Source organism: Sinocyclocheilus rhinocerous, unplaced genomic scaffold (assembly GCF_001515625.1).
Source record: "Sinocyclocheilus rhinocerous isolate Xijiao unplaced genomic scaffold, SAMN03320098_v1.1 scaffold494, whole genome shotgun sequence".
Lineage (NCBI taxonomy): Eukaryota > Metazoa > Chordata > Actinopteri > Cypriniformes > Cyprinidae > Sinocyclocheilus > Sinocyclocheilus rhinocerous.
This window is the reverse complement of record NW_015628684.1, coordinates 712,986-737,852: the sequence shown is the minus strand read 5'-3', so window position 1 is coordinate 737,852 and position 24,867 is coordinate 712,986. Positions and strand designations below refer to the sequence as shown.

The window sequence follows — 24,867 nt, the reverse complement described above, 5'->3', positions numbered from 1 at the left end:
ACTGAAGGTGGTGACTGTGTAGTTCTGACGTCAACTTTTTACGGAAGTCACAACAGCTACTTTATGCAGGCTGTGTGCATTTTACTGTGGACTGACTGTTTTGAAACTTATATGGTAGTTACATAGCACCTAGATCTCAGTTATCGTGAAAAAAGCCAGGAAATTTCAGTTTTGACAATATGGGACCTTTAAGTAAAGCCTGGAAAACACTATATGATTTTTGCTCCAATTTACAGTCTAGGCGAGTCAACGCTAGTTGCTGAAAGTCTGCAAAGCTGACAGATTTCACAGAAAATTGCATAGTGTATGATGATCACAGACTCTGATTTTTTTAGCTTCAGACTACGATTATATCCAGTTGGAGAATATTAAGCATGTTTGAGATGTCAAGACATTTTTTAAACACACATTGTTTTCAATAATCATGCATCTCCTAGCAAAGAGGATTGTGGTCGACATGATTCAAATTTGTGTGTGATCTTCAGTCGTTTAGTCTATGATGCCCAGTTTCTGTAACCATTAACAAAGTTGGTAAGTGTATAATGCCTAGTGTTTTAGAATCTGTAGTGTACTCCAGCCTTAATGTGAGCTTACATGGATGTGTATGCATCATAAACGCACTTTTTTGTGCATAAATGTGTGTGTGTATTGAAGAAAAAGTTGTAGCTTCTGAAGCAATCCACCCCTAAAACACACTTCCTGTCTCCTGTTTATCATTTCAGTATCTCTCGTCTCACTTCCTGCTCCCCCACCACTACCCAGCCGTCACTTAGCAACCGGAGGAAGCCGCAGTCTGAAGTAAACTAGGCCTCGAATGTGTTCAAGCCAGTGGCCTTCTTACACCTTCATGCAAACTCTTTCTTTTCAGTTGCATTCAGTGTATGAAGGTCAAAAGCGTCCATGCGCGGCTGTACATTTGTTGTAGATATGTTCCACATGTTCTGTATGTTTAGATCCGCATATGACAGATGAAAAGGGATATTGTGTGTTTATACAAGTACATTTCTGAGTGGTGATGACCTAATTTTTGAACTCACTACACCCTCTGAGTCTGTTCCCTCGGCAGCCACTAAAACATGGCACTCAAACTTTCCATTATGCTGCCCACTAAAATCTCCAGCCAAACCAGAGAAAGAAAGAAAGAAAGAAACTTTCAAGTCGAATAGTGATTTTAAAACAACTCAAAACGTTTTATTCTTATATCCTTTAAAAAAATTATTTTCTAGACAATATATAATAGCATTATATATTCACGTAAATGGTAAAAAAAAAGGCCATCAGAGTAAAAAAAAATTCCCCTCCTGCTGTCCACAGAGCCACTTAATCATCATCCCATTCATTCCTTCTGTATGGACCTAAGCAAATTCTTTCCAGTGCTGTGCGCTACACTAACCGTTGCGGCTACATTCAGGGCTGATCTGAGATCAGTTTTAATCAAGCACGTCTGGGCCAAAACCATTAAGCTGAACTCATTGACCTGATCCTGGAACTGCTTGGAAAGAAACCTGCTACGTCATTCCTTCTGCATATGACAGTGAAGTTGATCATTTTAATGTGGTGCACGTGACCTGTCTTGTGTGTGTGTGTGTGTGTGTGTATATATATATATATATATTTATAATATTTGATATTAAAAAACAGAGTAGCTTACCTGAATCGCGGGGAGTCTTTTAGGCATTCTTCAAAATCCAGTTTGACGGTCATTTTGGTAATTACAAAGAACCCAGTCGATGCGAACTATTCTTTTAATTCCTCACAGTTCTTTATGTGGTGTGCCCTAAGAGAGTTCCTTTACGCTGTGAACGTCCAACGCTGTGAGACCACTGGTGTTGACAACATCAGTCTTCGTTTAGAAAAGATGAATTAAACCAGTCGTTTCCATTGGATGGGTTCGCTATAAACATCAGTCGGGTGTTACCTTGTGAAAGCAAAAAGCATCTTCTCAAAACTAAACCCAAGTTTGTGTTTCCCCGGTAATTCACTTGAACGACGAGTCACAGAAATAAAATAAAAATAATTCGTGAATAGCATAAATATAAAAAGAACGAGTAAAGTTACTGGTAAAAGAAAATTAAGTAAACCGTACCGATAAATATGGCCTCATCTCTTATTAAATTTTCAAGAGCACGCTTTCATTACACGTTCCATTCTGCGCATTTCATCCGTTTATTAGTAGTTTATACATCGATATGTGCTTCAGCTCATCAAACGGCATGTCCGTGTTCGTTTCCCTTGAGAGACTAAACTTGCTCGCACTTCGCAGGAGAACTTTTTTTTCGCTCTTGAATGTGCCACAGTTGGTCCACCCCCCTTCGCGCGAGCGCACTTTATTTCCGGGATTCGGATTTTGGTGCACCGACAAATTCAGGAGAGATTAACACTTATTTAGTATACTTCTAATGTTATTACTGATTATTTATGTTTTAGGTGACCAAATGTCTTTTACTAAAAAATATCTTGTTTTAAGCATTTTGCTTTAGTCTCATATTGCCTAGTCATTTATTTCATAACGAAAAGACAAGTGAATGATTATCCCTCCACATCCCAGTTTCAGATGAAGGGTTTTTCAGGGAGTGTTCCCCACAGTTTCTAACATCACGTGTCAACAAAACCACACTGCTTTTGTCACTAAATCTGCTAGCAGCTTATCCATACTTGTCCCGGTTAGACCTGTTGTTCATAAGAAAGCCCCACCTGACAGCAGTGAAAGCAATCAAGCCCAAACCGAAACACAGGCAAAAGCTGCGAGTCAGAGATGTAAATTTAAAATAATCCCATGCAGCAACTGTACACCTATTACGTCTAACATATGCAGGCTAAATTAAGCCTTTACCAACATTGATCTCTCTCCCTGTCTATTGATGTAAACAAAGTAGTAGCAAGTCCTCTACTACAACATAAACTCAGTTTACACATTTTAACATAATGGTAAACTAATGTATACAGAAACATCAAAAACAGGGTTTCTGTATGTTTTATTGAGGTAAATTTATGACTTTTCAAAGACCGTTTTAAGACCAAGTAAAAAAATAAAAATAAATTGAAGGGAACACAACACATGTACTCTAAATGTAAATGTTTATGGAAACGAGTTTTGAAAATGGTAGAAAATTAGCAACACCTTTTGAAAGTTTGAAAATACAACTTCCAACAGATTACTTTTCAATTAATAAAAAAAAAAAATGCTTGAATACCCGTGTTCCCAACCAATATGGAAATACCTTTTACAAACTCCTGAACACACTGCAAAAATTGTGTTTTTCCTCAGTAGCCTACTGTTGCCTTGTTTTTCAGTGCAAAGGCAGTTTATTTATATAGCACATTTCATACACAATGGTAATTCAAAGCGCTTTGCATATAAAAGGAATTAAAATAATCATAAAAAATTATCACAACAATAAAACAAGGAATGTAAAATTATTTAAAATGAATTCAAAGTTGAGAATAAAAATGATTATACATAAAATACAGTGCAAATGTCTCAAGATTCTTAAATCAAGATACATTACATTTACTTGAGAAGCAAATTTTTGTGAAATTGATCAAATTAAGTAGGTTTATGATTAAAACAATAATATCTGCCATACCTCACATACAGATATTTTTCTTGTTTTAAACTCACTTAATTTTGCTCCGTTTTTCAAGACTTTGAATTAATAGGGGCAAGACCCTTTTGGGGTAGGGGTGTGTTTGTTTTGGTGATTTCAAATATCAACATTGGCTACCAGAAATCACTTACTCTGCCTTTAAGACCTGCAGAAACCCTGGGAAATATGGCAGTTGTGGTGACTTTACAGAATGCATTTCTGTGAACGAATTACAGCTAAATCGTATGTTTGGCGAAACCGCTACCTCTGCTGGTTGCAAGTCGCCACTGCAGTTCACGCATCCTGTGTTTTCACCATAGACTCACTGCAAGACCAGGAACCAGGCCAACATTACATCAGTACAACTGCTGAGATGTCTCCGCTAATGTGATTTAACACAAGAATGTGTCAGCAGGATGCACTCACTTCAAATTCATCTAAAGTGTTCTCCATTTGATCCCTACGCTATTCTTTTTCAGTCGCGGTCCAAGAGGGACACTGCGTGTTGATTGGGCACTTCATGTAAAGAGTTAATAAACACACGAAGGACAGCATTTTTGATTTCAAACGTCATACAGAAGGGCGTGATGATAACTAAGCCCTACTCGCGTCCAAGATAAAAATCTCACGTTGCTGGGTAACACTGGAAATAAATAAGCACAAAATAATGAGCACACGGCCATCATAAACCAAATATTGTTAAGCAGATTAATCCCCACTTATCCCGCTGCGTTCACGCGCGCTTTCCAGAGGCACAGAGTTGCCTCCTTCGTCCTCGTCTTGCTTTCTGTTCGCAATCTCCCCAGAATCTGTGAGAGGAAAGACGGGTGCGCAACAGCAGAGTCTGAACGGTGTGATACCGCGCGAACGGAGAGGAATCAGCAGAGCGAGGAAGAATAATGATCCCGGATTTTCTTTGCGCCCAGAGGAGAAACCCGCAGCAATGAATAAATAAACAGGGCGGTTGTAAAACTCCGCTCGGATCGGCCAGTCGTGACCACGGGAGACTACGCATGTAAGATCGTTTCATGTCAGTTCAAGTCAGCGCATGAGAAGCCCTCCAGCCGCATAGTCGCTCTCAGAATGCGGGCGTGAGAAGAAACATAGGCTACTACGGCGGGGGAATTAAAGTGCAACGGCGGCCGAGTGAACGTCTTGAGGGCCAGGGGGTGTGTGCGACTGCAGGACACCAGCATGTCGAACCGAAAGCACCGGGACAACCAGGAAATATGCGCCCGCAAGGTCCGAGAGCTCGCCCAGACGGGAGTGAACAAGCACTGCTTCGAGTGCAGCCAGCCTGGGGTGACTTACATCGACATCACTGTGGGCTGCTTCGTATGCACGTCGTGCTCTGGAATGCTGTGAGTGATAGCCTAATGCATGCGATTATTACAGCCGAGTGATTATGTCAAGATGTTTATGTTTTGTTTAGGCTATTCTGCAGCTAACTCTGGAAAATACGTGGCTACAATGCAGCGCTGTCAGCGTGAGTTTGAGAGATCTCTAGTTGTGTTTACATTCAAGACAGTCGGTAATTACTACTTTGTCGTTTTCAGGCGTGCCCCAGTCTCGCTTGCGTTACGTATCATTCCGTCACGATTTCAGGTTTGACATCCATATAAGCGTGTTTTCTGCATGTCCGCAAAGGAATGGTGTGTGTCCACTGCAGTTTTTACACGACTTCAGTTTGCAACTGCACTCACGAACACCGGAGGGGGGGAAAAGCAGCCCGCTTCCTTCACGGTTTTGTAATTTGTTGCTGCAAGAGGTTCTTGCAGTTTACTATCACGTTCACGGCTCTTTCACGTCCTGCACCGTTTATCTCATATTGTTTGTGTTCGAATAAATGCCAACCCGTTGAACGTTTCTTCCCAGTTTCGCGTTTAACCACGCAGTTTGTTTCTGTTTCAGGAGAGGGCTCAACCCACCCCACAGAGTTAAGTCTATTTCCATGACAACCTTCTCCCAACAGGAAGTGGAGTTTTTGCAAAACCATGGCAACGAGGTGAGTGACAGGTCTACTAGTACATAAAAGATGCTGTGCGAGTTTCCAAACGGGAGACAGCTGCTAACCAGCTGCCTTTTATTTTTGAGGTAACATAGGATGAAGTCGATCTAAAAATATATTTTTAAAGATTCATTTTTGGCATATTTGCCTTTTTGTTATGATAAGAGAGTATATGAGACAGGAAGTGATGTGGGAGAGGGAGAGAGGGGGTACAGGATGGGAAAATGTCCAAGGCTATTAACGCCAACACAATTAAAATGTTTAATATAATATAACGTAAAGTGGTAGTTTGTCCCATACCTTGCATGCCCCCTTTTTTACACTCTTAAAGGCAGAGTAAGTGATTTCTGGTAGCCAATGTTGATATTTGAAATTACCAAAACAAACACGCCCCTACCCCAAAAGGGTCTTGCCCCTATTTTGATAGCTCCGCCCCACATATACGTACGCAGTGGTGGACAGTAACGGAGTAGTTTTAATTCGTTACTACGTTCCTCAGACGTTTTCCTCTTTTGTTTTTTATCCACCATCTCTATCTTTCTGTCGCTCGGCTCGGCTAATGTCCGTCCCATGCACTGAAAGCTCTCTCCTCCACATCACGAGTAGACACGCCCCTTATTGCTGATTGGCTACTAGTTTGTTTTGCTATTCGGATCGAATCAGTTTTCTAAAGTGTTTTTTAAATATCACATACCCTGCCTTTAATGTATGCACTTTTCCATAATAAAAAGAGTACATGCTTTTTAGGACATCATATAAGTTGGCAAATTTGTATAGGTCTTGTGCAAAATCATACCCTCCCTGGACCCCAAAGTAAATAAAGTGATCTCTATTTGGTGCCTGATTAAAAAAAAAATATTGCTAGTTAATATATGTCGAGTTAATAATCAAAATATGTTAATTAATATTTTAAAAATCAAACACAAATGGTTGTAATTATAGATAAATGCTTGGGGGAAAAAATGTCAGAATCAGAATACAGGGTTACTTTTGAATGAACATCAATGGGGAAACATTATTTTTGCCATCATAATGGTAAAAATTCCTGACCCCTGGACTAAACAGTAAACCCAAAGGTCAAAATAAACATAGCACTGAACTGCTACTCTTGCAAAGGAGGCGTTTACATAGGAGTCTTAAGATTAAACATTAAAAGGGAACCGATTATATACATATACACATATACAGATTATATAGTGCTAAAACTTAATAACAATATAGCAATAGCCACAAAAAGTACAATAAAATCAGTATTAAAAAAAACAAGCAAATATAGAGCATATTTTGCATAGACATATGTTATGTCTCATATCAACAACCTCATAAGTAGCATACTCTAAATTCTATTAATAGAAAATACCACATGTGAAAGGGATAGACTTTCACGGTTTATTTTCGGCTGTATTTCTTAAGTGGATGTGTGTCAAAGTGCATATGTAAAACTACCTAGTCCATCCTCAGAAATGAAAGACTGAAAACATTTGATGTCTTCAATAAAATAAACTACAAAAGCAGGCTAACTTAGTAGTGCATTGAGCAAATGTTAGATAGCTTGACACTAAGAGCCTCTGTTAAGTTTTGCATTAATTCATCTGTGTTTAAATGGTGTGTGGGCACAGCATAATATATAGAGAGTTTTTAGTGCATAATATACTGCGGTTTTCCCATGAGCGTGTGAGCAAATCTGAATGGGGGAATGGGTACAAGTACAGACGCTGCTCTTTCACTCCCCAACCGACACACACATACATTCACACCCACGATTGGCACTACAGGATTCTTGCACATTGCAGTTGAAGCCAACTCTGAATGCTCAGAGGGTGGGCGCCGTTGCTTGTATAACTCTGGCAAAAAATTCATCTGACTCATTCCTCCTCTTGCTGTCAGTAAAGCACTTTGAGTATGAGAAGGAACGGACAGGCACAGCAAATATCAATGCTAGTGATGACATTGAAGCACATGATAAATGAAAACCACACGGCTAAATCGTTACTAATCCATACACAAATCACAAAGCGTAACTGAGCCTGATAAATTGCATCTAAGCTTATTCGATGCTAAAAATGTGTGCATTTGGACTCCTTTTTTGTCATTTATGTCACTGAGCATCTGGGTCAGTTTGTTAAAGTACCTCAGAAACATCATACTGGAACAGAGAGTTTCATTGTAATGCAACAAACAGTAGCAGTTTGACATGTTTACATTAACTATTAATGTTCAGTAATAATAAAGCTTTTAAGTTAATTGCAAACATAACCACAAAGATGCAACATGCTTTCTAAGTAGTGCTGCGCAATCTCAATTTTACATTAAAATGCTAGCAAACCTCTCCTCTGAAGTCTCACTCTGTGCTATATGACGATTAGCCTGTAACAGGCTGTATAAACTTTGTTAATGAGGCTTTAAAAGGAGATTAACTATGTTCTTGGTTTATGGGGTCGTTAGGTTGGAAGGAGGACCTGGCTCTGCATATTTGACCCCAAAACAGACGGCTGTTTTGACGCACGTGACACACAGAAGCTGAAAGAGTTCTTGCAGGACAAATATGAGAGAAAGAAATGGTGAGTGAGAAAAAGTGTGTCTCAGTGTGGATCAAACTGAATGATCAATACATGTCCTAAACCATTCAGCATTTTCTCCCTGCATTATCTATAGATGAAAGTCAAAGAATGCCATACTAAGAAGTGTCTGTTTTTCCAGGCATTTCTCTAAGAGCAAGATCCGCAGGGATGCGAATGAGTCACCATGGGCTCCAGGGGTTCAGGCTGTTCCAGCTCCACACGGGCCTGCTCAGAATCAGCCTCCGCCTGGACATCCTCTGAACCCCACTGCCCGGCCCACCCGTACACTGGTGAGGAAAACATGAGGAAAGCTCAGGAATTCAAAAAAAAGAAACAGGTTTGAATAGACAAAAGAAAATGAGAGAGAAATGACAAAAAAATGTCAACAATGTCTTATTACATTTATTTTGTATAATGCTATATGAAAGTCATTTTATTATTATTATTATTAGACTAACAGAGCAAAAATGTTGGTGGTAATGGTAATAAAATTGATCCTTAATGTAATTTCTTTTTCATTAATATTATTATCAATACTTATTATTATAAATGCATATTACAAAGGATTTTAGAAGGAAAATAGATTATACGAATAGTGTCAGTAAAGTTTTAAAGCTAATAATAATATCAACAATAATTATTATATATTATTATTATTATTATTATGGACAGAAAATGCATCAAATGATTTTACAAAGAAAAATAGAACATTCAAATTGGCTTATTGTCAGTGCTTTAAAACTACAGTTTCACTTAAAGCTGCAGTCCGTAACTTTTTTGTGCTCAAAAATTACAAAATTGATATAGTAAGCGAGTACACCATGAATCCATTTTCCAAACCGTGTTTTTGGCTTGTCCCGAATCACTACGGTACACCTGTAATAAGTGTTTATATTCGGACTATTTTAGACTGGTTCGGGTAGGTACCGCTGTGGAGTAGCCCAGTACCTGCGTGATTCGTCATAGACATAAACAGAGAGAAGTAGCTCCGGCTACAATGTTCTTCCGCAAGACGCAAGTTACAGACTGCAGCTTTAAATGAACGAAATCATTATTGTTATAAATGCAAGAGAAATTGACATAAAATAATTTTACAAAGAAAATGGAGTAAAACAGGCTTAGTGTCAGTAAAGAAGTATAAAACTGTAATTTCACTTTAATGAATTAGATCTAATAATGAACTAATATGAGCACATTTCTGATGTATTGCTTGATTTTGAACTGTAAGAGTGAAAGAGGGTTTTGGATCGAGCTATCTAACATGCTTTCATCTCTGATCTGAAAACCAGCCCCAAAATGTGTCACACCGAGGGTGCTGATCTGATTTTTAATACTGTGTGTGTGTGTGTGTATTCCCACAGTCCCAGTCCCAGTTGTCAATATGGGACCGAGCTCCTGCTGTCTCCCCAGCTGATAGCCGCACTGAGGTGTTCACTGCCAGGCCAACTCGCTCACAGAGCTTCAGAGATCATCCCATTAAAGGTACAGCCTTCAAACTCTCTTCTCTACCCATCTGCTCTTCTTTCCTTTACTCAATCTGTTTTTCTTCCTCTTTTCCGGTCTTCTCTTCCCCCTCCTTCTGTCTTGTCTACCGCCCTACTCTCCTGATTATTAACACAGATGTACTGTACTGTGAGTCATCATTAGACTTTTTAATTAGTATTTAAATGTTTTAATGTCTGTTCCTTGCTCTCTATCTAAGACACATTGTTAAGTGGTGTGGAGAGACAGAGGCCAGGAACAATTTCTTCTGGAATGGGACACCAGAATCATCCCTCCTCCTTTCCAGCCCTTCCACGTCCTTCAGGTACGAAAAGACACACACACATGGATTGTGTCTATCACATAAAATACATTTCTGTAAGTATATAATAGGGTCCAAAAAGTCCACATTGAAAATCTGAGGCTTCTTTTTATTTACCCCTGGAAATAAATAGAATGTTTTTTAAAAACTTTAAACAAAGAGCTTTGTTTTAAATGTTATGATTTAAAATTAAAAGTAAGTTATGCAAAATTGAAAATAATATATTCAATATAATTCAAGATTAGAAAGTAATATTTAGAATTCTGCATTATTTATAAACCACTAATCAACTGTAAGCAAATTTGTGACATTCAAGTAAATGAAATGCATGTACATTTTAGAGTTAGACTTTTCACTTAAAAATTGATAAAACATTTTTTATTAAATTAGGAATAAGCAAATTTAATCTACAGTCTCAAAATAATAGATTGCAATGTATATCTACATTTCTGTAGTGTTTAAAAATTCATTGTCCCGCAAGTTAGACTTTTCACTTAAAAATTGATAAAACATTTTTTATTAAATTAGGAATAAGCACTTTAATCTACAGTCTCAAAATAATAGATTGCAATGTATATCTACATTTCTGTAGTGTTTAAAAATTAATTGTCCCTCAAGACTTTCTTCACTATTGAGCCATAACAGTTGCATTTAATCTCATCTTCCTTTCCTTATCCTTTATTTCACAGCAAGTAGCACTTTCAAAAACAGCTTTACTTTAGGTAAGTCGCTTAAACGATATATGTGATTATGAGTGATTGTGCAATGCAGACACTAGACAGCTATACCTCAGACCATCTGGCTGCAATGCTGAGTGAGCCAGCCATGACAAGCAAAAAGAAAATGCATTCATTAGTGTGCAGATATAATGTTTGTGCATATGTGAGCGTATCATAGAGAAAGAAACAGAAAGGGGCAGAGGAAAAGCTTGACGCTATGCAGAATTGTACCCCCATGGAATAATGCTGTTAACAAGAAACCAGTGGAAAGACTGTGGTTTAGATCAAGATCAAATGACCAAGCTAGTCTTAGTGTAAGATAAATACATTCAGAATGTCAGCAGTTTGTGGCCACAGTATTATATACAGTAAGCCAGTACAGTGAAACAAGCTACAAAAGCTAAGAAGCTATTTTAAAAAACACCTTAGCTCATCACCCAGTTCAGCCCAGCTTCAGAGATGTTTCTCACTGCAGTGGCCTCAGACGGAGTTTCTAAATACCAGCAGTGCCATGCTAAAGTCACAGAATGATATTGAATGTGTCCTGCACCCGCTCCAGCCAGCTACTTCAAAGCCCTACATTACAGCTCTGCCAGGTCAAGGAGAGACAATCTGCTCTTTGATAATGAAAAAGGCACAGGCTTTAAAGTAAAGGTATATTTAGAAAATCGCCCAGACCAGCGCCTGCTTTGTTTCACGTCTGTACTCGCACATAACCTGTTGATGTGGAAGAATGTGTAGAATTATTTGTAGAATATACTGGAGTATTAATATTATAGGTCACACTTTATTTTAAGGCTGTTAACAAACCATCAACTATGGCTTTTGCCTCAATAAACTACTAATTTGCTGCTTATTAATAGTTAGAAAGTTAGTTGTTACGTTTAGGTATTGGGTAGGATTAGGGATGTAGAATATGATCATGCAGCACATGTGCTTTATAAGTGCTAATAAACAGCCAATATGTTAATAATAGGCATGCTAATAATAAGCAGCCAGTTAATATTGAGAATTGGTCCCTATACTAAAGTGTTACCATATTATACCAGGATGCGAATGAATCATCTTCAGCACATAACGCTTTTGTGTTATAGACATGTATGATCATCACAACTCATGCAGCTTTTTGAGGAAAGGGATGCACTTTTCCGAAGTGATCAGACGTACGATTTCTGCCTAAACTAACATAAAAGGACTGACATGAGCCACATCTAGAGACTAGAATATCATAGAAACTCAGGGGTGAGACCTTTTTGACTTGGGCCAGTGAGCAACTACCTAGCAACCGCCCAGAATACCTTAACAACCACTGAATGATGCTTCTAGAGCAAGCATAACCACATAGAAGCAGCATCACTCTAGCATTGTGTCACCGAGTTCTGCACTGGAATGTTGAACATTTTTCATAAAATATTTAAATATAGTATAGAATTGCCTGGGTGTCTGACTTTTTCCTTTGAATCTGAGCATGTGTATGTTTAAGATTTAGATACTTTTCAGAATGTGTGGGAAAAAATGTAGAGGTTACATTCTTAAATCTAAAAACTTAAAACATTTATGTCAAAAATATTTTTCATGCATTTCAAACAGTGTTGTGTACTAATATAGTATTTATTAAAATTTAGAATTAGCTGTTATTTTTATATTTTAGTTTGAGTAATTTTATCATGTGCTTTTGGCATTCTTCTTATTGTTTTTTAAGGATTTTTCTGTTAAGGTTAATTGATTTTTTATTTCAGTTTCAATTTTAGTCATTTTTGTGCTTTATCTTAAACTTTTATTTCATGAGTTGCTAAAGCAACATTTCTCATTTTCATTAAAGTGTTTAATCTAATATTTATATTTTATTTAAATTTCATTTCAGTTAATGAAATTTATTTTTAATAGTTTTAGGTAACAATAATGCTGACTGCAAAAGCATTTAGAGCGCAATAACTGATGGCCTTTCTGATTGGTTCAGGTCGCACTCTGTCAACTGGGGGTGGAGCTCCATTTAGAGCCTTCCCTAAATCGCTGAGTTTGGATTTTGGGGGTATAAGCCACGCCTACAACACTCTAAGTTATGCTGCTCCGCCGCCTGTCACTCAGGATAAGTATGCAGCCTTTTCACAGCTTGATAAAGTGTTCTCAGACAACACGCCTGTCACAGGTAAGAAAGAAGGCTCTGGGTATTATCTATTCTTTTTTTCTTATAACATTATTAAGCCAATCCATGAGATAATTCCAAACAAAATCTCAATATGTATAATAACCTAATAGGTTTTGTTGCTACACACAGTTTGTAGATTTGACCATCCCTTTTACACTTTTGTAGCCATTACAACAGCTCCCTCTGATGGACCGCCTCAGTATAGCACCCTCTTTAGTAACCGACTATCCTCCAGTTCCACCCCTGCAAGGTACAACTTTCAATAAAATAGAAGTTATTACACATAAGCCAAAACTAAATAGAAAAACAACATCTTCCAACCCACATTATTATTAAGATGTTTGTTAATGGCTAATGGCATTTCTGTTAACTAGTGTATTGTCTTTTTCTCAGTTTCCCTCAGTCTATTTTTCTCTCTTTTTTAGCTCCCCAGGTGTTCCAGAGGCCACCTCTGGATCTCAAACGTTTGCAAGTGAGCAATTCAGAGTAGTAGTTTATCTAGATAACCCACCCAGAACTGATTGTGATGTACAGTGGGCATTGCCTTTGGGGTTTCCACTTTAACTTAGTCTTAATCTAAAGCAGTTATTTTTGAGTAAACAAGTAATAGTAGATTGAAATATATAGATCCTGAATTATCCTATTTCCCAGAGTTTTTCTAAACAGAACCATAGCCATATGGGTGATCTTATAGCATGACCTCAAAAAAATCTCTGTGATGGAAACATCTGTAAATTCACAATAATTAAGTCAAAACAGGGATTGAATCCAAAGTACAATTCGTGCTAATGAGAGACCTTCTGCAGTGTGTGATGCATAACCACACTTTTTTCCCTCTCTGATTCAGATTTCCCAAACCCCTTCAATTCTACAACCAGTTGCGCCCAGCCCGTTCTGTCTCCCAGTAACCCCTTCAAAAGCACAGCCTCAGGTAAGAAATGTGTGGTATGTGAGGTAAATGTGTGTTCACTTTATATTTTGACTTTTAGAAAACAGGAAGACTGCAATTCAGCACAATGCAGTTTTTGAAGTTTGATGTTATCAGCGCTTTTGGAAAGATAGGATCAATTTTTATCTTTAATATATCAAATAAAGTATGTTTATGGACTGAGGTTATCTTAGAAATTGACCATAAAGAAATGCATTCAATCCCTATAGGTTCTTGACTGCAGATTTACCAAGCCTTCATTTTACCAGTGACATATATGGACATTTCTCAAATCTGAAAGGTCTATGCAGCCAAGGGTCAGCATTAATCTGATTGTGGGACACAAGCCCATAGTTATGTCTTGTGAAGGATACATTTTTTTACAGTGCTATAAATCTGACAGAGTGTACTGGTCTTAAAAGGAACTTAATCTGATAATTGGACATGCCGGTGTTCAACTATTGTTGCGGAACTACTTCTAATAAATCAAATAAAATGCTTACTCCCACAAATGCTGTAAACCTAGTGGTAGATCTCAAAGCCAACAAAAACAGCGATGTCACCTGGTGAAATACCAATGCAAAGAGAGTGGTCTGTTGGATTTATTGTTGGCTGAATTCCAAGTGTCAGAGGAAATAATACACTTTGTTTTTAGCAGTCAACACATTTATCTTGAATTCCTGAACACTGAGTTCAAACATGCAAACTGTCTTTTACATCGCAAAGTAAAACACAACACTATTTATATATTGTCTGACTGCATGTCTGCTGATCTACACATACATATAGACATAAATATGACGGACGGACGGATAAATAGATGGATAGACTGATTAATTCAATCAGATGTCGGATGGATGGATGGATGGACAGATAGATAGATAGATAGATTCACGTTTGTTGTATTTAACTGCAGTGTTCAAGACATCATGTCTTTCTGATTGACAGATGATGCCTCCTCCTCCTCAGTCGTCTTTCCTCAGTCTGTCTCTTTTCCTGCACCCACCACCACCCAAAGTGCTTTTTCACACCAACAGTCTAGTAACCAGGAAGCAAACGGTAAGTATAGCAAGCTTAAGTCTTTAAGTCTGCTTAAAGGCAGTGCAACCCGTGTTCTTAAAATAGTCCATTAATCAATTAAATAATCAGTCAGGAATTAGCGCTTAAGGAGACACTGCAGAGTGAAAACTCCAGATGGCCGCGGAGAGAGGCCGTTTTGTTGACCTGATCTGGAAATGTGTGCTATTTTTATCCTGTTGGCTTGTTTGTTTGTAGGTTTCAACTCATTTCCTGCCCCCGAGTCTGTCCCTAAAGTCCCACGACCAATGTCTGTCAACCCGTTTACTGTAAGCATGATCTTCTTTTTATGCTAAAGCCCCGTTCACACCAAGAACGATAACTATAAAGATAACTATAAAGATAACGATATTAGCGTCCACACCAGCGAACGATATCGTCTGTTTGTTCTAAGCGCATGATTTTTAGAACTATAGCTTTATCGTTATCTTTATAGTTATCGTGCTTGGTGTGAACGGGCCTTTAAGGGTTTTTATGCTAAGAGTCAATAAATGGAGTGTAGTAAATAACCCTGTGCCTATATATCGTACATATTATATCACTTGCAGACTGTGTTTCAACTGAATGACAGACTATGTGCCTCATACAGTGCTGGGAAGTAATTGATTTTATGTAATCTGGATTATGTAATCAGATTCCAAAAAATCAATTACTTGTAATTAGATTACATTACGTTTGTCAGGTGGCTATAATTACACATAAAATTGAGAGGCCACACAGCATAAATTAAATATTTTGTCTATTTTTATTGTTTTATTTTAATTGTTTTTATTTTTAAATTATTTCTGTTAATTTACCATTTTTAAGATTTAAAGGAATAGTTAACCCAAACAATTGCTGAAAATTTACTCCGGCCTTCTAAGATGTAGATGAGTTCTTTTTGAAGAATTTTAGCATTACATCAATTCCTCAACAATGGATCCTCTGCAGTGAATGGGTGCCGTCAAAATAAGAGTGTAAACAGCCAATAAAAACATCACAATAAGCCACACGTAATCAACCTGTCCATCAATTAACTTCAAACTGTTGCTTCTGGCTAAAATACGAGTCCTCTAATATTCTTTCTTTAATGAAAAAGTTGTCTCGCTAGAATCAGGAGGAAAATATGCAAAGATCAAGCACTGTTTACAAGCAAAAACAGTCCAAACAAATATGTCGGTGGATGTTGATGTAAGAGGAAAACAGGGGGGTGGACTTTTTCACTGGAGAAGCGTTATTATGGATTATTATGGCCACATATTTTGGCCAAAAGCAATGGTTTAATGATTACAATTTTAATGATGGATTTGTTTATTACAGACACACAACTTTTCACTTCATAAGATGGTAATTAATGGACTGAAGTGGTGTGGATTACTTGTGGATTATTGTGATGTTTTTATCAGCTGTTTGTCACATTCTGACGGCACCCATTCACTGCAGAGGATCCATTGGTGAGCAAGTGATGTAATACTAAACTTCTCCAAATCTGTTCTGAAGAAGAAACCAACTCATTCACATGTTCATCTTTTCAGCAAATTTTCATTCTTGGGTGAACTATTCCTTTAATTATTAGCTTTTTATCAATTTACGAATCCCCTTCAGCTCCTTCACAAACCCTAGTTTGGGAAACCCTGCCGTCATGTGGTGTTTAATGCACTCCATGTTGTTGATAACAAAGCATTGAATACATTTTCATTCTCATTGTATTTTTATATCAATATAGTACAAGACTATCTTAAACAAATCAATGTGATGTAATGTAATAAATTAATAGACAAATTGTTATCATGCAAATATATCCAGTAATGGATTACAGTTTGTAAGTAATCTACCCAGCACTAGTCTTTTTATTTCTACAAGCACACAACATTTCTTAGTATGTGTGTGAGGGTTTAAGAGTGTTTCTATGACTTCTCTTAGGGGAATGTTTACCCGAGTAGAGGAGCATCACTGAACCCTTTCATCTGAACCACCTCGGCCGTGGAGAAAGAAGAGAGCGAGTGGAGCTTGTTTACTTTGCCATACCTACAGAAAACACCCAACACTTCTGCGTGTGTCTTCATGTATGTTTAAAGGTGTGTGTGTGTGTGTGTGTGTGTGTTTGTTAGCAGATATTGTACATGTAACTATTTGTACATGCTTTGTTGTATGTGTGTGCGCGCGAGTGTGTTTGTACGTACGTACCCTTTTGTACCAGATGCTATAAATTAAGCTTTGTGTGTGTGTGTTTGTGTGTACATTTGTGTGGGTTTTGCCTAATATCAGAGGAATTTTTCTGATAATAGGAGAACTTCAGATGAAAGGTGCTTATGAGAGCCATTAACACTCACAAACACACACACAAGCTGCTGCTTTGACCTTTCCACACAGTAGAACTTCTCGTGCCAATATCACCCTAACCTGAGTGCCCACTTACTTCACTCAGTCACTGAGGTCGACACATTACAATAAAATAGTAGCTTCAGATCATCTCAGTAATGCATTTCTCCTCAGTGCCCATTTGGGTTAATTGATTCAGAAGCATGTTAAAAAGACGGCATAAATAAAACAGGCATTTCCTTCACTTTTCTGTCTGTGTATGAATGCCGGGCTTGTTTCTATTTATTTTGACGTCGACGTTTCATTTCAAACGTTAATAAGTATTTGTGTGTGCATTGTCAAACTGCATGCGCTTCTCAAGCTGAGCAGGAAGCTGCTGAATGTACCTCAGTTTCAGTTATTATGAGGGAAAAAAAGTTTCTTGTATGGACCAAAAATTGTCTAATATCGTCAAGTTTTTTTGTATAACGTAGAGATGGTTTCTTCTTTATTCATATAGAATGTCTTTGTATCGAGATGTATCCATATGCATAAAGCTATCCATAACTGTTGTGTCCATGTGTATTATCTGTGTGATGCAAATCAAACTGAATTTGCTGCTTTTGGAATTTCATGCAATATCTTTTTATGACAGCATCATTTATATTTTTCTGTGAAGATCGTTATTGCATTTCGAATGTATTTGCACTCTATGATCATTAGGGCTTTCAACTGAAAATTAAAATGAAAAGTATAAATTTCACCTCTCACCTGACCTAGTCTAATTTTTATGACTGATAGAGTTATAGTTGAAATAGTTGGTTAGTGGACAATGTCCTGCAGTGATATGCATAATCTAAAACTTTTTTATATCTATCTATTCATATATGTACTTCTAAATATTACTTTGGTGAACCACTGCAGCTTCTAAAAATGCACACATCGCTATATACATTTATATATATAATTGTTATTTTTTTAACCTAAAATCCTAAAATTCCTGTCCACGTTGTCAAATACTCAGCTGCAATGGACCAATTAATTCACTAGATGTCGCAAGTAATCAATTTGAATACGACTAAATAAGTCTATCCAAAGTATTTCATCAAGAATTTTAAGATTTTTTATTTTTTTTTTAGAATTATGTTTATAATGTACACCTGCATTACTGACTTATTCATAATGTACAGCCAAACCTATTTTTTTTCTCCTCACGTAAAAAAACGTGTTTGGCATCTTCTGAATGTATTAAAGGATGATACAACAGTATTAGGTCTGCCTTATTTTTAAGTATTTTGCCCATTGTTCTCCTCCTACTGTCACTCCTATATTTATCTGCAATAAATTAAAAGATTTATGACGACAATGGTAACAATGAACATTTATTGCTTCAAACTAACAAGTAGTGTTGAGTAGGCAGTAGTGTTGAGTCAGGACAGTCCTGTGGCGAATGAAATTCGATTCTGATCCGCAACCTCGTGCTCTACACAGCTTTAGCTCTCTCTCTCTCTCTCCCCCTCACACACACACACTACAGAAGACTGATGAGTGACAGCTTCACAGTAGCAGTGAACGCTGCGCTGGAGAGGAGGGGTGACGGGGAGCTGTCTACTGTACACTACCGTAATGAGATTATTCAACTCCTAAAGCTTCTTCTAAATAGTAGTAGCCTAGTTGCGCTGTTTCTCGCACGCCGCAGCGCATGTGCTCGCGTCTGCTCACCCGTTCTGCTCGACTCCAGCCAGGAAAAGCGCAGCGTTTAATGACATTATTTTTGGAAAGGAACTGCTTGTTGGAACCTCTCTCGCCCTTTGCGCACATGACCTTTCTGAAGCAACAGAGGTGGACGGAGGTTGCATTTGTTTTCGTTTAGTAGCTACTTCTAAGGGCTGAACTTTTTTTTCAACGTGCTTGAGCAAAACAGACCCCTAGAGCCATGGAGAACCTCACCGACTCGCAGAGCAGCACAGAAGACGTCCGTAAAAGCGGGTATCTCCGCAAGCAGAAATCCATGCACCGGCGGTACTTCGTGCTACGGACGGCTTCGGAGCGCGGCCCGGCCCGACTCGAGTACTACGAGAGTGAGAAGAAATTTAGAGGTAAAGCGCCAGTGCCTAAAAAGGCTTTGGTGCTGGAGACGTGCTTCAACATTAACAAACGGGCCGACTCGAAGAATAAACACATGATAGTGCTCTACACGCGGGCTGAGAGTTTCGTGGTGGCGGCGGAGAACGAGGCGGACCAGGAAGAATGGTACCAGGCGATGGTGGAACTTCAATGCAAGAGTAAGTCTGGGAAAAGAGTGGTCAACTTAGGTGTTAACGTGGCGAGCTTCGTTTAATTGCATCTTGCATGTCATTCCCTCCAGTATAATGCAATAAATTTGCCGTAGCATGTAAAATGGTTAATCAAAGCACATCCCCAGACTTTGTCATTGCATTAGTACTGCTGACATTGAGTCTTCAGCTGCTGGTGGTGTTGAAACAACAGTGTTTTTCTTCCTCTCCAGTAAAGTAGATGGCCCCCAAGTTGGGCAGAGGGGCCTCCTTTGCTCTTGAAGAAGGGAACGACTGTTACTGAAGTTCAACTTGCTCCTTATCCACGCTGCCACCCGAGCGCGTGTTATCTCACTATAACTCCCGGGTAACATTTCCCCCAATCTTTCTGTCAGGGAAATTAATATCGTTCCTCTTTTTTATTTATATCTGTTAAATAATATTTAGAATAGCCTAGTTAGGACAGATAGTGTGCGAATTATTCTGTTTTCAGTCTGCTAAGATTTAGTTTAACTTTTCTAATTGCCGGTAACTTTCAATCTGTTGAGGTTCATCCCAGCAAACCAAATTGGTTGTTGATTCTCCTAGTGAAGTTAAAGGCAGAGTAAGTGATTTCTGGTAGCCAATGTTGATATTTGAAATCACCAAAACAAACACGCCCCTACCCCAAAAGGGTCTTGCCCCTATTTTGATAGCTCCGCCCCACATATACGTACGCAACCCAGGCAACGATTAGTTCTGTGAAACAAAGCAAAACCAATGTTACACCGTGTCTACGGACGTGAGCGGCGCGGCGCGGCGCAACAAATCCCGACAGAAAACTGCTGCCGGGTTCTATTTATGACGTGCTGACACACATTTCAAATGGTTTTCAACGGTCGTTTGATCGCGTCCAGTGTAGGCAGACTTTAGCTGTTGTAGACACGGTGTTACTCACCTATTGAGAAGAAACAAAGCAACCTCGGCGTCCGATCGCAGGCCTCCGCTCCTTGAGTTCTCTGGAAAGCTGATCCGATATTTACAGGGGTCCTACTTCTTGCCTTATCGTTCCGCAGACGTTTTCCTCTTTTGTTTTTTATCGGCCATCTCTATCTTTCTGTTGCTCGGCTCGGCTAATGTCCGTCCCATGCACTGAAAGCTCGCTCCTCCACATCACGAGTAGACACGCCCCTTATTGCTGATTGGCTACAAGTTTGTTTTGCGATTCGGCCCCGAATCAGTTTTCTAAAGTGTTTTTGAAAAATCACATACCCTGCCTTTAACTAAATGTCAAGTCGATTTCAACAAAACAAACAATTTTTGTGATATATAGCCTACCCTGCTGAAAAAAAAACAATAGAAACCATCACAGAATTTGTAATGGTTTTACTGGTTATAATGGGAATTGTATTGGTTTTAATGGAAACTGTAATGGACCTGTTGGTCTCTACTGGTATTTGGTCGCCTTCTATTGCTGGCTTGTTAAAACCACTAAATTCTAATGGAACATGTCCCAAAACACACTACAGTAAACACATTTTTAATTGTTTTAATGGTTAAAAGTTGATAGTTTGTAATGTTTGTAATTGCATTTGTATTGGAAACCATTAGAATTTCTGCGTTTTTTTTTTCCAGCAGGGTAATGTATAATAAATTCTAAATAATTATATATTAGTTAATGAAAAGTGTTGCATCATTGCAGCATTACATTTATGGTTGATTTGTTCACGTTGCATCAGATTTCTTTTTACACGCAATTTGCAGCGTTGAGCATTACAACCAATCACACACGTTTCTGTTGAGCTTATGAATGCAGTGGCCAATCAGAGACACTTTGATTCGTCTCTGCAGAGAACGCTTGGAGTTGTTCAGTCAGTGCGTGAGCTCACTGTCTGAATTCTCTCATCATCATAAAACAACAAAGGGCAGAAAAGATGCAAGTAAAACATTCATTCTGCAGTGTAGACAGCTTCTGTGATTATAACGGGAGTGTGTTTGCAAAAACTAGACTGAAATGTTCTAATCTGCAAAATGCAACAAACAAATTCATTAACGGTTCTTAGCTTGTTTTCTGCTGCCCCTTTAACTAAAGTGTTCATAGTTCTCCCCACACCACCTGGTTATAGTACAGCCAAAATAACTAACGCAAATACACAAAAGACACAAACCTGCATACTTACCAGGTTTCTTTGTTGCAGTTTGATGCTACTGCAAAGCTTTCTTTATTAATTTATTTTGGCCCCTCTATGATTATACAACTTATCCGCATTTCTGTATTATTCTGCTGTGACACCTGTGCGGAATAACACAACTGAATATTCTCTATTGATGCTTCATAAAATCCGCTAATTAAATCACACAGACAATTTCTCTACATAATGTGCATTTCAAAAGATATTGGATATTATATAACCCCGCACTCCTCTTAGAATAAACTGTACTGGCGAAAGCCAGGTACACTTGCAAAGAGTAAACAGACGAAAAGGGCAGTGACCGTGACTCCTACAGCAATTACACTGCCCCGCATGTTCCTTGGCTCCGGGAGATACCACTAACATATCCAACATGTGACGCAACCCTCGCAAAACAATATCAAGAGTCCAAGGTGCTATTACTGCCTTACACAATGAGTGCATAATGAAAGCACCAACCATATGTCATAGCATATGTATTTTAATGTCTCATATTACATACACACAGAAACATATGCAGATTCTGAAAAGGTTCAGTTTGCAACCAAAGAGTTGAATTTAATATATTTTCTCTGAATGCAATGCACATCCTCTTTGAATTTACATGGGATAAAGACAGAAAGGCAGAATGTGTGTGTGTGTGTGTGTATTAAGGCACTTTGTGGTGGTGACACTTTAACAAGATACGAGACTTAGTCTAGAGATGACCCTCCAGTTGTCATCCATAAACCCCCTAACTGGATAACAAGCTAAACAAACCAGTCTGCTGATTGGCTGGTTAAACATTTTGACGTCTGTCTCCATAGTTGCTTTCTGCTGAGGTCGACCTGTTGATGGGCAGGACAACTGTGAGATGACCTGTGGGAATGTTGTCCATACTCACTTTTACACGTCTTAATGCGTTTACTCCCTGTTCGTATTCTTTACAAGCATTACTAGCCATGATGATTGAGAATCTGTCCAACAGCAATCTGCCCCCCGCTGTTCAAATTACGCTGGGGATGAAATTTCAGTTGCCGCTTTCATCTGCTTTGATTCAATCATTCGCTATTTATCGAGTCTGTGGTTTGACCTATTCCTTTAAAAATGTGTTTCCTTTCATACTGATCTTTTTCATGCATTCTTTCATTCATTCTCTTGCATGCATCAGTTATCAACATATCGACATAACTTCACTAACCACTTAGGCGTTAGATATTGTATTTATTAAATTTAATAAGGCTTTTAAAATATAGATCTGTGCTTTGATGTTTACATACAGCTGAGATTTAACTGGTAATTATAACCTTGCATATATTTACAGAAAAGCACAATAATTTGCACCCTGAACAACCATCGCATTGTGGCTAGGGAGTTAAGTGATGCAAACAGTTGAATATTTTCCCTTTGACTAAGTTTTTGGACTTGCAGCTGCCTATTTTGTCGGTATATTTCCGACTAACCACTTACTGAACACAAAGACCACAGTCATTAAAAGCATCAACAGTGGAAAGTTTTGAAAACAGTAAAGAACAATGCTGAACAATCTGGTCTAGGGGCTGAACTTAATAAAACATTCAAGCACATGTACACTCAGACAAAGCTAAATACAGTCAGTGTTAACTATTTTTTCACATAAAGGAAGTGTTTAGAGGAGTGTTCATCAGATGGGCCAAAAAAAAACATGCATTGCATTTTAAAGGTTTGGGGTTCAAAAAAGAAATATTAAGCAGCACATCTTTTTTCAGTAATAATAGGAAATGGTTATTAAGCATCAAATCAGCATATTAGAATGATTTCTGAAGGATCATGTGACACTGAAGACTGGAGTAATTGCTGCTCATTCAGGTTTTCCATTACAGTTATAAATTGCATTTTAAAATATATGAAAATTATCAAATAAAATTTAAGAGCCTCCTTTCAAAAGCATTAAAAAATCCTACCGACCTTAAAACCTTTGAATGGTAATGTATACTTTATGTGAAAAAGAGGGTCCTGGGAAACTCACCTGCATTCCTGATGTTGTATGGATTTCTGATGCCAAATTCATTTGAACAAATAGCAAGCAGACTCGGCGCTGTGAGCAGATATTCCTTGTTCTGTATTTGTACAGCTGCAAACAGGAGGAAGAAATTAGGTTGGAGGAATTGGTTTTCTCACCATTGGCACCACTGGAAACATATGGGCATTACTTGCAGGTGATACACACACCACTATACAAGGTGTCTGGTGTTTTGAAATCAAATGCGCCTTTCTGCTCAAAAAAAAAAAAATCAATAAAAAGGCCTTTTAGTCAATTAAATACTTTGTTTAGTCAGTTAAAAAGATAAAGTCAAATCATGCAGGCTATTCTGACTATATAAAAACAGAAATGACCTTTGTTAAATCAAACTAATCTTTTTTTACTTGCACAGCACCTCACAACATTGCCACCGCTGTCTCAAGGAAAACACAGTGTTTGTGTATTAGTCTGTGTGTATTTGTACACTGAGACTGTGACTGTGATGCCAGTCTGGCTCATGGCTGATGCTCCAAGGTTAAACTTCCCTAAGACTCACTCATCTCCTTAAATGTGCTGGTAATTATTGTCTCTGTGAGCTTTTGGACACACACACACACACACACACACACACACACACACAGCCAACAGCAGTGAAAGCTTGTTCTATTTTAACTGCTAAATCTGATGTAGTGAAGCAGATCAAGGAGTTTCTTACTACTGTTTGACCCCCACGTACCCCGTACTGCAACTTAGCCTGTTCTTAAGTGCTGTTTAAACATGACCAGATCCTGAAACGTTAGCCTGTGACAAAAATATCCATTAGGCTCCTCAGTGCATATAAAGCAATTCACAGGACTAGCCCAGCACCATCTTGCTTCTGATTGTATTATTAAGTTGCTTTGAATACAAAGTCTGCTAAATAAATACATTGTATTTAAGTAACACATTAATACATATTTTTAAAATTATATTTACATTATGTAAATTGACATTAAAATTAAATACATATCTAGTTAGATTATTTTTGGTCATTTCAGAATAAAATATACGAAAAAAGAAAAATATTTTTTTTCTAATAATTCTAAGAATGTTTATGTAGGCTATGTTTGTCATCTGTTTATCACAGTAGTGATGGTAACCAGGGCTGGATTGGTAATCGGGCATACCGGGCATTTTCCCGGTGGGCCGACGCCCTTAAGGGGCCGATGGAAGGTTTTTGTTTTTTTTGCCGAGGACCATAGCGCAGGGACAGCGAGCAGCCAGTGGCCCATTGGTTTGTCTCCTGTATTGACAGAGTAAACCATCCAATCACAATGCGCTATAGAC

At 38.2% G+C, this 24,867-nt stretch overlaps 3 protein-coding genes across 5 annotated transcripts in view; 2 read left to right on the top strand and 1 right to left on the bottom strand.

Moving 5' to 3' along the window:
* LOC107738071 (arf-GAP with coiled-coil, ANK repeat and PH domain-containing protein 3-like) overlaps nt 1–2,235 on the bottom strand; it is a gene marked incomplete at its 3' end in the record, with an annotated part of 17,039 nt that extends 14,804 nt beyond the window's left edge. The window contains exons 1-2 of the mRNA XM_016549750.1: nt 2,087–2,235; nt 1,652–1,918 (exon numbers count right to left, since the gene is read on the bottom strand). Of these exons, the coding sequence (XP_016405236.1) occupies nt 1,652–1,704 (53 nt within the window). The remainder of the gene's footprint in view (nt 1–1,651; nt 1,919–2,086) is intronic.
* A 1,990-nt stretch (nt 2,236–4,225) lies between these two features.
* Nucleotides 4,226–18,505, top strand: LOC107738028 (arf-GAP domain and FG repeat-containing protein 2-like). The gene is made up of 14 exons (XM_016549695.1): nt 4,226–4,948; nt 5,499–5,592; nt 8,041–8,156; nt 8,296–8,446; nt 9,518–9,638; nt 9,859–9,963; nt 10,650–10,682; nt 12,640–12,828; nt 12,994–13,078; nt 13,254–13,300; nt 13,676–13,759; nt 14,705–14,815; nt 15,032–15,102; nt 16,736–18,505. Exons 1-14 carry the CDS (start codon nt 4,782–4,784, stop codon nt 16,781–16,783), a joined length of 1,422 nt encoding a protein of 473 aa, XP_016405181.1. The 5' UTR covers nt 4,226–4,781; the 3' UTR covers nt 16,784–18,505.
* A 150-nt stretch (nt 18,506–18,655) lies between these two features.
* LOC107738027 (insulin receptor substrate 1-B-like) overlaps nt 18,656–24,867 on the top strand; it is a 58,732-nt gene continuing 52,520 nt past the window's right edge. For all 3 annotated transcript variants that reach the window (XM_016549693.1, XM_016549692.1, XM_016549691.1), the window contains exon 1: nt 18,656–19,398. In XM_016549693.1, the coding sequence (XP_016405179.1) occupies nt 19,050–19,398 (349 nt within the window). In that variant the 5' untranslated portion in view covers nt 18,656–19,049. The remainder of the gene's footprint in view (nt 19,399–24,867) is intronic.